At 45.0% G+C, this 14,433-nt stretch overlaps 1 protein-coding gene across 2 annotated transcripts; it reads left to right on the top strand.

Moving 5' to 3' along the window:
• The first annotated feature begins 565 nt into the window (after positions 1 to 565).
• Positions 566 to 13,023, top strand: F10 (coagulation factor X). 2 transcript variants are annotated; one of them, XM_029999285.2, is made up of 8 exons: positions 566 to 892; positions 3,225 to 3,385; positions 4,875 to 4,899; positions 7,584 to 7,697; positions 8,651 to 8,791; positions 9,655 to 9,905; positions 10,726 to 10,843; positions 11,655 to 13,023. In XM_029999285.2, the coding sequence occupies exons 1-8, from the start codon at positions 823 to 825 to the stop codon at positions 12,200 to 12,202; spliced, it is 1,428 nt and encodes a 475-aa protein (XP_029855145.1). In that variant the 5' UTR covers positions 566 to 822; the 3' UTR covers positions 12,203 to 13,023. The 2 variants fall into 2 exon arrangements, with proteins under 2 accessions (XP_029855145.1, XP_029855146.1); XM_029999286.2 differs by lacking the exon at positions 566 to 892 and adding an exon at positions 2,055 to 2,127.
• The last annotated feature ends 1,410 nt before the right edge of the window (positions 13,024 to 14,433 follow it).

Raw genomic sequence — 14,433 nt, forward strand, 5'->3', positions numbered from 1 at the left:
ATCGTCTTGCAGAAAAAGGGTAAAATGCTGAAAGAAACCAACCAGTACTAAAGGCTGCACAGAGCGACTTTTTCAAAACACAGCTGGGGGTTAGGTATATTTTTAATACAACAGCGCGTTTAAGCAAGCCAAGAAGATGAAGGAGACCCGACGGCAGGCTCTGGAAGCAGCAAAGACGTGGCCTCCACAGGGAAACCCCCCCCCCAAAAAAAAAAAAAGGGAGATGGAGGCCAACTCGCGGTAAGCGCCAGGCCGGGATCAACGGGGCGCTGGGCGTCGAAAGCGCGGAGCCGGCGGGTGAGGGTCGCCGGGCTGTGGGAAAGGCGGGCGGGAGCCGCCACGGGTGGCCGGGCCGGAGTTTTGGGGTGGGAGCCCGGCTTCGCCCCCGCTCGGCCTGCCGCCGAGCCCCGCACCTGCCAGCGGCGGCAACGCCAGCCTCGGCCGGCGCTTGTTTATTAAAGCGACGATTCAATTCCCCCCCCCCCCCCCCCCCCCCCGCAAATCAAAGGTACGATTTAAAAAGCCGCCTTCCTTGGTTTATTTAAAGGAAAAAAAAAAAAAAAACCAACAGTCTCCTCATCAGGCCGCCACACACACACGCACCCTCCCGCCTGAGAAATCCCGCCGGCGGCTTTCCCCCTTCCCCAGCGCTTCCGCTATTTCTGGGCAGGGTGAAGCAACGCCGCTTCAGTCTCTCCCCACCCGGGGCGGGTGAAGGCTTCGGATCCCGTCCCGTGTCCCCGTCCCGTGTCCCCGTCCCGCCGGCGTGGCCCCCTCAGGACCGGCACTAGCGTGGCGGGGGGCGAGGGGCTCCGCGCCACCATGGCCGACCGCCTGCTGCTCCTCCTGCTCTGCGCGGCGCTGGCGGGCGAGCTCCGGGCTGAGGGAGGCGGTAAGGCGGCACCTTTTTTTTTTAATTTTTTTTTTTTTTTTTTTTGGGGGGGGGGGGGGCCCGTCTCCTCACAGCCTTTGGGAGGGGTGGGCTGTCGGGGGAAGGCGGGAAGCGGTGGCCGGGCGCTGCGGGTGCGTGAGGGGGAGAGCCCTCCCGCCCGTCGCCGCTGAGGGAAGGGGTCCCGCCCGGCCCCTGCCTGCGGGAGCGGGTACCCCGCGGCTCGTCTTCCCCGGGGCGGTTTCCAAAAACGGCTGAGGGGTTGTCTGTGCCGACCCCCGCGCCCCGCCGAAAAGATGGGCGACCTCCGCCTGGGGGACAAGGGGGGCACCTCGGGGTGCTTGAGCCCCGGGGGTGCCATGTCCCGCCGCCGTCCACCGAAACCTTTCCCAGGCTGTTGCGCCTTCCCGGTTTCCCACCTTCCCCGTGTCCCCCTCTATAAAGTGGGATTGCTGGCCCTCGCCGTTGGGTGCCCTCGCACGCAGCATGGAGGGGGGCTCCTGTCTGTGAGGGGAAGCTTGGCCAAGGCTCGGTTGGGTGCGCTTGGCCGTGGAGGGGCTGGGGCAAAGGGAGGGAGCACGTCCCCGCCGTCCTCTGTGCTGCTAGGGTCAACACCAAAGTCCAGAGCACCAGCAGCGAGTGGCTTTTCAAAAGTCGTTAACTCTTCCTTCAGTGAGTCAGCCCGCTTAGGCTTTTAAAATGAGGTCTTCCGCACGTTTCTGGAACGTCCTGCTTCGGTTGACCAACGCCTGTTGCTCCTTGGTGTCTCCGAAGAAAGAAGCGTGACGGAAAGCTTGGGAAAGAGAATGACCAGCGGAGAGTTCAAGTTTACAAAAACATCTGCTTAGGCGGATGATAGGGAGGCAAAGGAACACAGAGGCAATAACCCCAGCGGCTGCGTCCTGTCACTCTCCTGTGGCTGCAGAGAGGGATTTAAGGGCAAACAAGGTAGTGGGTGAATGAACTAACAGTTGCTGAGCTACAAGTTACAAGCACTTTCTGTAAGCCTTCCTTGCGAGGAGCCTTTTCAGAATAAGCGGGCTTCGAATTACGCGTAGGGTCTATGGGATTGCTTCATATAAATAGCACTAGCAGAAGTTGGCTTTTTGTGGCTGATCCACCAATTCCAGTGAAAACACAATGAATCCCCTCTGTGTTCTCTGAGAGGATATTATGGTATATGATTACTATCAGCAAGTTTGTTGCTGAATTGAATTGCACGAAGAACGCTCCAGAAGGTAGGTGCAAGCTGCCCACTGAGTGTAAGCCATTGGACTTGAAGTCCCATCTGCAGCACTGTCTTCCACGCTCCGGTCTGTGATTGGAAAGTATTTTTTCTCTTTAAATTCCAGGTGTTTATAACATAATTAAATGCCAGCTTCCAAACTCTGCAAACTTTCCTAGAATATATACTTTTTACAGTAATTGGCAATTTATTTACTCCAGTGTTGTTTCTGTTTTTCCTGTCTGGTAATGTGTGCACAAGTCAGTGGAGAGTAATGCTATTGTTCATGCAGCCAAGTGGCTGAGCTGAGTTTAATGCCTGTGATCCTTCAGTTTAAATCAACAGCTTGAACTTGAAGGCAGCAAGTCTTATGCTTCCGTGACACCAAGCTTTTAGAAAATAAAACAACCCACAAAACTAACCTCAGGCTGTACTTCCCTGCTAAAGCTGACATTCATTTACTTCTGCTCTTTGTTAAATTTTAGAACACAGCTGCCTTAGCTCTACCTGCACACATATTGGTAAGGCAGGAACATTTCTACAGGCAATTGGGAGGTGGTGTTAAGAGGGAAGGAAGACCCCAGGGCAGCACAGTGGGATTTGGGGTGGTGAAGGGCAGTGGAATTCATACATGGGCTTTCCCCATCTGTCAGTAGAGATGTTACTGCATCCTGAGTTCGTGTGGCATTTAGTTTCTGCACCACAAGCCCCTGGAGCAGGTCGTGGTGGTGCCTGGTGGTCAGCTTTAAAACCAAGTCAAGGAATGCAGTCTCCCTGGCCTTCAGGGAAAGTCATTCTGTTTAAGACTGGAGTCCTGAGCAGGAGCAACAGAAATATAAACCCTCATCGGCAACCTGCATGTTCTTATTTCCAAGACTAAAAACAGTAGGAGAGAATTTTGGGGGCCTGCAGTTTGTCCTGGAGTTGCTGATTCTCAGAGAGAGACTTCTCTGAGAGATCGAGAGATGTATCAGTCAGTGTGAGGACTAACCTCACAGGTAATGTCTGTATAGGTAGAGTGGTGAAAGGGTCTGTTTTGGTTTTGTGTCTACTTCACTGATTTCTAATGACTCTTCACCTGCCACCTGTATCATTTTCTCTGTTGTTTAGTATTCATCAAGAAAGAAAATGCCGACAAGTTCTTGGAAAGAGCAAAACGTGCTAACTCTTTTTTGGAGGAATTGAAGAAAGGGAATATTGAAAGAGAATGCAATGAGGAGCGCTGCTCTAAAGAAGAAGCAAGAGAAGCCTTTGAAGACCAGGAGAAAACTGTAAGGACGAACTAATATGAAACATAGGTCTATATATTTCATGTTTACAAAATATCATTAAGGTCTTTTGAGCTGGTCATCAAAACTCACAAGTTGCTCCCAATCACTTAACACAAAGAATAAATGGTGATTTTGTCTGTGGTTGGAATTGCTTGGACTTAAGCATATGATAACAGTCTTAATTTAGCTCTTGCAAGGCCAGCCCATGTTAAAGCCTCCATTCTTTTACCTGTTCTGATCTGTTTAATTGCCATTGTGAGGTATTTGGCCTTTAAATACTTTGATACTACCTGTGTTGGAAATACGTTCACCCTATCTGGGTGGCATAGCTGAGTGTCATGACGATGGTCAAGAGTTCTTAGGTGGAGAGTCCACAGGAATGTTGAGAAGGAAAATGCTGACATGGAACTTCATTGGAAAATTTTTGCCGAACTTATCTGAAGCAGCTTTGCAGTGCTTATCATTTTGTGGCTGTCTTTTTCAGTACCTGATTTGACAGAATGTATACTGTGGACAGTTCTCATATGCCTTAATGTTAGATTGCCCACATGGATTGAAGTTTGTATGTGTGACTCTTATGTCACCTGCCCTACCCTGATGGCTGCTGAACTTTAGACAGAAATGCGATATGTTCCCAAGTGCAAGGGAGAGTTAAAGAGATGGGGCAGCTATGGGGGCTGGGGTCAGTAGAAAAGGTGATATTTGAAAACTCGAAGTGAGCTGGTGGTGAAGGGGAATTGGGAAGATCAGCTGTAGCTATGTGGCTGTTAAGAACAGCCCTGAAACTGGAGTTAAGGCCAGATTCATTTCACTTTAGCATTACTTGATGGCCAGAATGTTCTTGGAGTGGCCCTGAGGTGACCTGGGTGGGGAGTCATGGGTGCATCGCCAGGGTACTTCAGAGCATAAGGGTTGGCTGATCTATAGCAGAACCAGCACAGCCTGTTCTGCCTGGTGCCCAGATGTCACTGAAAAGGACTGTCTTGGACAGACAGCATACCTGGAGTCCTCAGTGCAGAGGGAAAGAAGAACACAAATTGGACAAAATATTTTTAAATCTCAGGATTTCTGAGGTCCTGATTGATGGGAGTACGGGGGGGGATGGAGACTGAGAATTTGGCATTACAGGAATGTAAGTAAATTCAGTCAAAACCGATGGAAAGATGCAATTGTGCAAGAAATCAAGCGCCTTATGCTGAGTGAGTCACACCGGGAAATGTCTGAGGAGTTCTAGATATTTCTGAAAAACACATGAGACTTGTTTGTGTAGCGCTGGGCAGTATGGATGGATGATATAGTTTTAATTTACTAAATGGTAATAGCAGGCTGCAAGGCACTGTATGTGCCTGTAACTTAAATATTGTTTTAACAATTGTTAGCTGCAAGTATCCTCTGTATGAAAGCTCTAATATTTTTCTGAGGAATTCAGTAATTCTCGTCTAACTTTTTCTTTCTCCTTTCATTCCCCTTTTCCCACACCTGGCTGTAGGAGGAATTCTGGAACATCTATGTAGGTAAGAAACACTCTGTGTTTGTTTAGAGAATTAAGCTTCCTTATTGCAAGGTTAAAAAGGATGCACCTCTTAAGTAACCACTTCCTGCTCCCTTGCTTCCTCCCTTTTCACCATGGGACACCCTCACTTTGTGTTTCCTCTGAAGAAGGAATACGATTTACTGCCTTGCTTTTGCTTGAACCTAGTCAGTTAATTCGAAGACAAGGTTCAGCTGCCTCCCATTGCTGGGATGATCTTTGCCCTCTCAAAAAAAGAATAGTGGCCCTTTGCACACAAAGGACAGTGAGAAGCAGAAAACTGGGTGTGCGACTCTGCCGGTCAGTTGTCCTCCAGAGGGGCAGCCCCGGATGGGGGAATTCAAGATGCAAAGAGTCATAAATGAGGGCAGCACTTAAATGCCATAGCCAAGACAAAGTAAACTGTGTTGCACAGTCGCTTGCCAATTTCGTGTCACCTTCCATGCCAGACTGTTGTTGATTTCTGTATTATAGAGCGTTTTGTGGGATGTGTTTCCTATAGGTCTGTTTGCCATTCAAGGAGGACATGCCAGTAGATTGGCAGATACTACCCATCAGTCTTTTCTGTTTTTTTCTAAAGGTCTGAGTTGCATTTATTAGGATTCTAGTGTTGGTAATCACTATGCAGGGACAGATTTTTAATGTATTAGTGTTTGGTAACATGTTCTCCTGAAAATATGTGTCCAGCTTGTGTGTTAGGAGGAGTAACTCAAAAATGTTGACCAAAGACAGCTCAGCTTTGTCTTTTGGAGTCTGCAGAAAATTAAAGACAGTTGCCACGAAGAAGATGCAGACTTTCACAATCCTCTAAGCAGGGGATGAATTCTGCAACCTACAGGCTGAAATTTCAAGCAAAGCCTGCGTCAGTGTTGCAGTGAACAGCAGTGGAAAATTTCAAACCATTTTCTCAGGAGAGTACAAGCAGCCAGTGCTCTTAGCGGAAATGCCAGTTTCATACATCTTAAACCACGGTCCACAAATGCTTTATCGGTGTTCAGAAGTATTGAAAACCACAGCTACCCTTAGCCAAGTTACTAGAACAATTCATTCTCGCTTCCTTTCATAGTAGGGGATTCTGCAATGCGTTTGTGCAATACTGATGTAAAACTCATTACCACAGCGGCAACTACAATGTAGGGAAAAATTAAGCGAGTACGGTTTCTAACAGTAGGATGCTGCTTAGCTAAGACTACTACAGGATGGAGTGCCCTGGTACTGCAGAGGAGGCAGAAACCAGGACATGTGCTGCAGGCCTCGAGTCTGTCTGTCTTTTGGTAAATGGTGCTCTCGCCTTCCCTCTGTTGAGGATGGACATCAGTCTTCAGTGCCTCTGTGGTGGACCACACGATGCAGCATTTGGAGTGCTGTTGGTTTTGGCCACGTGCAGGTACAGAAGGGATGTTGAGGTGTGCGGGCAGTACACAAAGGCCAGCAGATGTTCCCTGTGGCAGATAAAGCTGCAGCAGATGAGGTCACAGGCCAGAGCCACCATGCAGGTGGGAAGCAGGATCCTTAGGATGAACAGCTTCTTGCATCTTGTTTCCTCTGTGGGTATTGCTGTTCTGCCAGCTGCTCCAAACAGGGGCAGAACAGGTGGTAAAATACAGAAATGTGAAGAGCGTATTGTGTAAAGCAACGAATTATTAAGCAAAAGTCACTTCTCTGGATATCCTGCTTTTCTTATCGAACAGTGCAGAAGAGCCCAGCAGGGTCATGTGATGGGAACACATTTGTTACAGCAGGTCACTGGGTGGGAGAGACTGGCAGCGAGCATCAGTGTAGGAGTGAGGTACCTTCGTGTTGGTGGGAGAAAAGGCTGCTACGTGGAACGTGTCTCCAAACGCAGTGCAGCCTCACTGTCCTACGTCTAACTGGGTTTGTGAGATACATGTGGCTGGGGCCCTGGAGTCAGGTCAGCCCCTTGTGTCCAGGTCACGGAAAGAAAGAAAGGCTGCAGAGCTACCTTTCAAATGTGGGAGATCCCAACATAGATGTGGGGAGCGTGGGGTAAGAGCTAATATTTTGAAGCTCAAGCTCATACTTTGACGGATACAATGGGAAAATGTTGGTACTGTAAGCAGCACAGAAAAGGAATTTGGCCTGCATGCTTGAATTTAGCAGGGCTTTGTAAAGCATTTTTTTTTGTTTTGAGTATTTTCTGACTAATATGCTGGTGTCTGTTTCTTCAAAGGAACAGCACTGCAGGCAGAAGACAGGCACAAGGGATGAGATGACCTTTAAAGAAATAAAAGTTGAGTTGCCATTATTATGCAGAAATTGTAGGGAAATGCAAGAGGCCAAAAGGTTAATATCTTTAGACAGTAGTTGCAATGTAGAAATGTCCTGTCTGCTTTTACAGACTGTAAATGATGTATACTCTGACCATGATGTATTACTTTTATCTTCGTACAAAAAAAGGCTTGTGTATGCTCTGTCATAGAGTAGCTACCAAAAACAGATTGCAAAACTGAGGATATGTGTAAGAATCATTGCTGGTTTGGAATGATTGCATTTATACTCTTTGTTCCATCTGGAATGTGGCAACTCACAGGACATACGTTTTAAAAGGAAAGATGAAAGATTGCTTATTAAAACTAACACCCCTTCAGAGTTCACTGAAGATGCTTACACTCATACAATAATTTGTTTTTTGGTTTGTTTTTGTAGATGGGAACCAATGCAGCTCAAGTCCTTGTCATTATGGTGGACATTGTAAAGATGGAATTGGTTCCTACACTTGCTCATGCTTGGATGGTTACCAAGGCAAGAACTGTGAATTTGGTAGGTTTCTGCTTTATAGAACTGTGGCAGTGAATTTCCCAGGGAGCTGAAACAGAGAGAGTTAACTCTTTCTTAACGAGCATTATTCGTCTCTTGGAAAAATGCACAGAATAGAATGGCAGTCAACAATGAGTTGGAGGACAGTGCCAGAAAGTCAAAGCCCTGGTGGCTCTACAGCTGGATGGTGTTAGTGAATGCTCCGAAGTTACGCTTGCTCCAAAGAAAGCCCTCTTAATTATGGTAGTGCCTATTCATATGAACTTGAATCCCCAAAATATGATGATAAAACTAAGAAGCATAGGGTTCTTATAACTGATACCAAAGAGCCTTTATTCCAAGCTCAGAAGTACAGCCTCCCTGCTCAGCTCACAGCAGTGAAGAACCAAAGAAAGCAGATTTCGGTAGACAATGCAGAGACTTTTTCAGCTTTGCAAGGAATCATTTTTTGTATATAAACCCTTCCTGAGTCTCACTTCTGTAGCGTACAGCTACTACCCTAATGATGTCACTGGAGCGTGTATCAGTAGCCAAGAAGTAAGAGTGGAGGGCGTGGAACTGAAGTTCAGACATGGAACTGCAGGGAGTGATGAGGAGTGGAGTTTTTTAAGGCAGGAGGGAGGAATCATGTGAGGATATACCAATATGTGGACTTCTCTGTTAGTGTTTGATTCATTCTTCCACTGTCATTTTGTCTCTGCTTTTTTAAGCTCACCATGACATGGCCACTGGGCCCACGCGGACTTGGCAAGATTGTTTCACGCAGTGGATGTGACTGCTTTGTAAGGCATAAGCTATTGTTAGCCACTCATGTTGTTACTAAGACATGCTTCAGGTTTTACAGGTGGAGATATAGATCCTGTTTAAAGAGTGCGGTTTAGTTTGGTGAACTTTGAGATCTTCTGTGAAGTCACTGTTTATTTACAGTTTTTTCTCTGAACTTATCTCTTTTATAGTCATACCAAAGTACTGCAAAATAAACAATGGTGACTGTGAGCATTTCTGCAGCATCAAAAAAAGTGTACAGAAGGATGTTTTGTGTTCCTGTGCAAAAGGGTATGTTCTAGCAGAGGATGGCAAACGCTGTGTTTCATCAGGTATGAAGCCACGTAATAAACGAATAGCAATGGTGGTGAGACTTGTTTCACAGTTAAAGAATGTCTTTTCAGCTATCAGTATTCTACATGACATAGATTTAACACTGACGCAAGACGATTTGTATTTCCAAAGCCTTCCATGTGGGAGGTGATATGATGGACTTTCAAAATCTAGCTGATTTCAAACCCTTTCCAAGGTGCCTCTCTCAGAATTACCTGAGTAAACTCCACTGTTGGCAGGAGAGAAGTGATGGCAGTTATATCTCATTTACTTAAGCACTTACACTCCATATAAAATAGCAGCTTGCGAAAACTTTTCTACTTTAGATTTCAGTTAATCTGATCAAATAGTAACTGATGACATTAAATAATTACAGTTAATGCTATTTACATTTGTATATTTTTGTTGTATTTCAACAAACCTGGGGGAAGGGATAAGCCAACTATATACTCATGATGTCAGTTTTTATATCCTTTATAACTAATAATAATTTGCTGTCATGAGCCATATTATTCCTAAAATAAAACACTTCATTTCCTAATTAAGATGGTTTTACTAAGAGCAAGGACATGAACATAACAATGTAAACAATTTAAGATGGTGTTTTAAACTTTAAATACTTTGAAAACACTGTCCAGAGACTGAACCTATGGACAAGTTTTTGGACTACAAAATGGCTTTCATTTTTCAAACCATCTGGTCTTCCTCCTTTGTTGCATCTGCCAAGGTTTTGCTAGTGTTTTCAAAACGGGACAGCTGCCAGCTGCATTAACTGATTTATTGTGAGATGGTGTTGTCAAGGAGTTTCCTCTTGTGCTGGTGTTTCTGTCTGTCTCTGATTTTAACATTCTTGTCTTTACAGTAAAGTATCCTTGTGGAAAAGTTTTTGTGAAAAGAAAAAAAAGGTCAGTTATTTTACCCGATGATAATAGCAATGTAACTAGTAATCAAGATGGCCCTCCCACAAATGGAACAAGTTTGGAGGCGGCCATTGTTACTACCACAGAAAGCCCAACTGTCCGTCCTGGCAATGGTACAAGTAGCAAGAATCCGAATGTCAATACCAGGATAGTGGGTGGTGATGAGTGCCTTCTTGGTGAATGTCCATGGCAGGTAAATCTGGTCTTTGTGCTCTGCATGTAAGCAGGATGTGTTTCTGAGGGAAAGCGTGCAATTGTTCATTTAACCCGTTTGCCTCCTGAATGTTACCCATGTAGCACGCCATTTGTAGCTGGAGGGAGATGAATTGCCTGAACCTAGGCGCTTGGATGTGCTGTTTGGCAAACTGCAGCCTTAAAATGTCAAAATGAAAGGCTTTGTGCAGTTTTAGATGGTGATGCTTAACCTGTCACCAGAGGGGGTTTTTGAGTCATGCTGACCTACCAGTGTCATTTTTGCAGGTTACATTCCAGTTCTGTCTGATAGCAGTCCATTTAGGTAGTATACCTGAGAGCGTGTCAGATCAAGCATGCATTTGCTTCACAAATAGGCTTTCATATCTAAGTTTTCCTCTTGAGTTTGGACCAGCCAAAATGAGCTCCTGTGTTCGGGACGCTAAGTGGGGGTCAAACAGGAACAGAACTTGGACAGGACTTCTTTAGGGTGGTGAGTCCAAGCGTTGAGGTGATTTGGGGGCTGCACTCTCCCAGCTCAGTCAGTGTCTTGTTCCTAAAAGACATTACTAAGCACTGTGAGTGAGGTGACGTAGAAGCCGAACATCTACGTCACGTAAAGACAGTTGAGGCTCTGTAGCGGTACATGCCAATCTGTAGCTTATGCATGTGTGTATGCAATATTAGGAGACACCTGCAGAGTAGTACATGTTGTAGTAATAAGCATATATGTCGTGTGCAGAGGAATCAACTACCTGTTTATAGCTCATCTAACTTAAACTTCTCTTCTTAATTCTGCACTTACCTTTTTTCTTTTGCAGGCTGTTCTGTTAAACGAGGAAGGGGAAGAGTTTTGCGGTGGAACTATTTTGAATGAAAATTTTATACTTACGGCAGCTCATTGCATGAACCAATCTAAAGAAATCAAAGTTGTTGTTGGTAAGTGGTTATTTATTTTACTCCTGTGATGTTTGAGCATGTGTTGCAGACTAATCCTTTGTGCTCTAAATCTTGTGTGAGGTGTACTCGTATTATTTTATTTGTTACGGTTTGTTACTTTTTTGTTGTTGTTTTGCTTTTTATAATTTCTTGTTGTTGTAGGAATCCTGCTTTGTAATAACAGGGGCAGCTGATGTAAAGGGTGATAACGGTGCATCCCTTTCTTCTTTGCCAGCTAGTTGGAAGTGATTTAAGAACAAATGTTCTAGGAGCCTTGGCTAGCATTGTGTTCATCAGAGTGGTCCTTTAGAAAGCTTACCATTCCTGGCACATCTGAAGCACACAGATTTGTTTCTGCAGGAACACTCAGGAAAGCTATGACACATTGACTAAAGGAAGAAGAAACAAACTCAGATTGTGACTGCTTCGCTTCTGAGGCATGATACTAGATCAACACAACTTTATATTTGCACTAAAACATAGTCTTGACCCAGACCAGTTTCTCTTCCCTGATATAAGCCAGGCTTAAGCTCCTGTGAGAGCTTCCACCCAAAACTGCATTAGTTTAGCTGAATCAGTTTATGCCTTTATGTAAACTGATACAAAAATCACCATAGACAAAAGCTCGGAACTGAAACTGATTCAGGTGCTGCTAATAAATATTGCAATACATCTTTACAGTTTACCTGTATGATATAAAGGCTTAGGCAAAGTGTTAGGAGTGGCTGTAGTACTGTCCTCCTTTATCAAGGTTGTTCTTAATTTCTTATATTATCTCCATATTAATGACCCTTTTAATAATCTTGTACAGGTGAAGTGGACAGAGAAAAGAAAGAACATTCTGAAACGATGCATACTGTGGACAAAATACTTGTTCACTCTAAATACATTGCTGAGACTTACGATAATGACATAGCCTTGATAAAGCTGAAGGAGCCTATAACATTTTCTGAGTACATTGTCGCAGCATGCCTCCCTGAAGCAGACTTTGCTAATGAAGTTCTGATGAACCAAAGATCCGGGATGGTTAGTGGCTTTGGGCGTGAATTTGAAGGTGGACGACTATCCAAAAAACTGAAAGTTCTTGAAGTCCCCTATGTTGATAGGAACACTTGCAAGCAATCCACTAACTTTGCAATAACAGAAAACATGTTTTGTGCTGGTTATGAAACAGAGCAAAAAGATGCTTGTCAAGGAGACAGTGGAGGTCCCCATGTAACCAGATATAAGGATACTTATTTCGTTACTGGAATTGTTAGCTGGGGAGAAGGATGTGCAAAGAAAGGCAAATATGGTGTCTATACCAAACTGTCCAGGTTCTTACGCTGGGTAAGAACAGTCATGAGACAAAGTTTCTAGTGGTGTGGCTCTTGATCCTTCTGTTCGCTAACGAGACGCAGTTTCTGTAATGGAAACTTTATTCTTTTTTTTTTTTTTAGCCACATCTGCTAAACTTGTTTTGAGAGCTGATTCCTTAAAAGTTATGGTGCTTTTCTTTTTGTTTTATTCCTGGCTTTAAGCGTGTATATGTGGACTGCTGGTGTTGTTTTGAATTTGTAAAATGAGGGGCTTTCCCCAAACAAAATTGCTGCTCAGTGGGGTCTTTTCTTTGCTTGTTTGGTTATTTTTATATTGCCATTTTGGTTCCTGTCTGTTTGCCCAAGTGCTTCCACCAGAGGCTCCTGGACATAATATGAGACTCCACTAATCATGATGAAAGTGGGAAGGACAGGACTTCAGTTAATCCTCGTACTGCAGCCAGCTGGCTCAGTAGGGAGTTTGTTATTACTAGAGCTGTTTAGCAGTTTAGCTTCTACCTGCAGGTGTATTTAGAAGATTAAGGGAGCAGGGAAGCTTGCTTGGTAAAAGCTGAGACACAAGTAAGTATTCAACATGTGACGCTAAATAACCACATGTTCCACAAAATTGCCTGCTTAGGTCACAGCAGCTAATTAAAATGGGGTTTTGCTTTATATGGACTGTACTTCACTTTAATTTGAACACTCTGTTCTGCTCATCAGAAAAAAAAATATGTGCATGTTCACTGTTTCCTGTATCATGTTCTGGATTGTGTATGGCTGGGGATCAGAAAGCTGCTTGCCTGTTTATTGTTCTAGGTGTTTCTGTAAGGTGCAATATTGATGTACACCAGCATTTGAAATAAAACATTCCTTCTTTTTTGTTCTTTTTTTTTATTTATTCCCTCCAGTTGGCTTACAAATATATGAAGATAAAATTTCATTTGAGAGTGAAAAAAGAGTGAATATCCCTAAACAAATATGTGTGACACATTTCACCTGCCTTATGTCAAGGCTGATGAGGAGGTAGAGAATGGAGGGGGGTAATTAAAAGGCTTTCACTGGCCTAGAGGTTCATAAATGGCAAGTAAGATGCCAAGATACTAATTTTCTTAGAAAAAGGCAAACTCAGCCAGTGATTCCCCACACATAGTCTGTTCAGGTACTATGATCTGATCTGTGCTGTAAGGTTTCCAGGCAGAAGCTCTGCAGGCACTCAGATGGTTTTTTTTGCATGTGGAGCAGTGTTCCTCCGTATATTCTTTAAACCTTCTCAGCTTCAGTCCTAGTTACAGAAATCATGGAAAAATTTACAATGGAAGGGACAGATGAAAGTAATCTGGTCCTAGCCCATGCTCAAAGCGGGGCTAACATCAAAGTTAGAGCAGGTTTTGCAGGGTCTGGTCCAGTCAAGTTTTGAAAAACTTCAGAGGCATAGATTTTGGTACCCTCTGGGCAACCTGTTCCTGTGCTTTAGCACTCTCATGGCTAAAATTTCTCGTGCTCATTTGGAATTTTGCTTGTTGCAACCTCTGACTACTGCCTCATCTTCTTTCTACGGGCACCTCTGGGAAATGGTTGGCCCTGTCTTCACTGTAATCCCCATTTAGGCAGTGGCAGACTGCAGTTAGATCCCCCAGCTCTCCCTGGCTGAACAAACGCAGACCCCTCAGCCTGTTACTGTGCTCCATGTCCTCTAGGCCCCTAACTGTCCTGATGGCCTTTCCAAGGCTCCTCCGATCGGTTGCGCTCCCCTGTTGTCTGAGGTGCGGTGAACTTCACCAGGCACCTGCTACTTAATCTCTTCGGGTTTGAGCTGGTCCTGGCTACTTTCATATAGCAGGTGCTGTGAGCAAACCAGGCTGACAAACTAGAAATACAGCTCTGCACAGCAGCGAGGTTTTGCTGCAGTCAGCAGTAAATGTGGGCAGGAAGGACTGCAGGTCAGTTACCCCAGCCTAATGGTCTCCACCTCTCTAAACCCTCAGCAGGCTTACTTCAATGTTTGTTCACCAACGTTTGTTCCCTGAGTTCTACTGTCCGTTGGATTCCTGCTCGAATCCCTTGTCCCGCTGGTAGCCTGCCCTGTGCTCCATCAGGGTGAAACATCCCTCTTCAAAGGGACAACCTCAGGCTAGGCGCTACCCAAACCCTATTTATGTACTCGTGCTAAGGGCATTCTTCTACTTGGGTGAAGCTTGCGGACAGAAGTGAAACTGGACTACGTAAGGTGTTGAGGTAGCTGAGGGGAGGACCTCCCTCCGGCAACGGTGGCAGTAGCTGGGTTTTACT

Source organism: Aquila chrysaetos, chromosome 23, assembly GCF_900496995.4.
Source record: "Aquila chrysaetos chrysaetos chromosome 23, bAquChr1.4, whole genome shotgun sequence".
NCBI classification, from domain to species: domain Eukaryota; kingdom Metazoa; phylum Chordata; class Aves; order Accipitriformes; family Accipitridae; genus Aquila; species Aquila chrysaetos.

Bases quoted from the DNA above. Each gene is read 5' to 3' on its own strand.
- F10 (XM_029999285.2), top strand. From the start codon at position 823: ATGGCCGACCGCCTGCTGCTCCTCCTGCTCTGCGCGGCGCTGGCGGGC. The intron at 3,386-4,874 runs GTAAGGACGAAC...ACCTGGCTGTAG, and splicing joins TTGAAGACCAGGAGAAAACT to GAGGAATTCTGGAACATCTA. The intron at 7,698-8,650 runs GTAGGTTTCTGC...TCTCTTTTATAG, and splicing joins AGGCAAGAACTGTGAATTTG to TCATACCAAAGTACTGCAAA.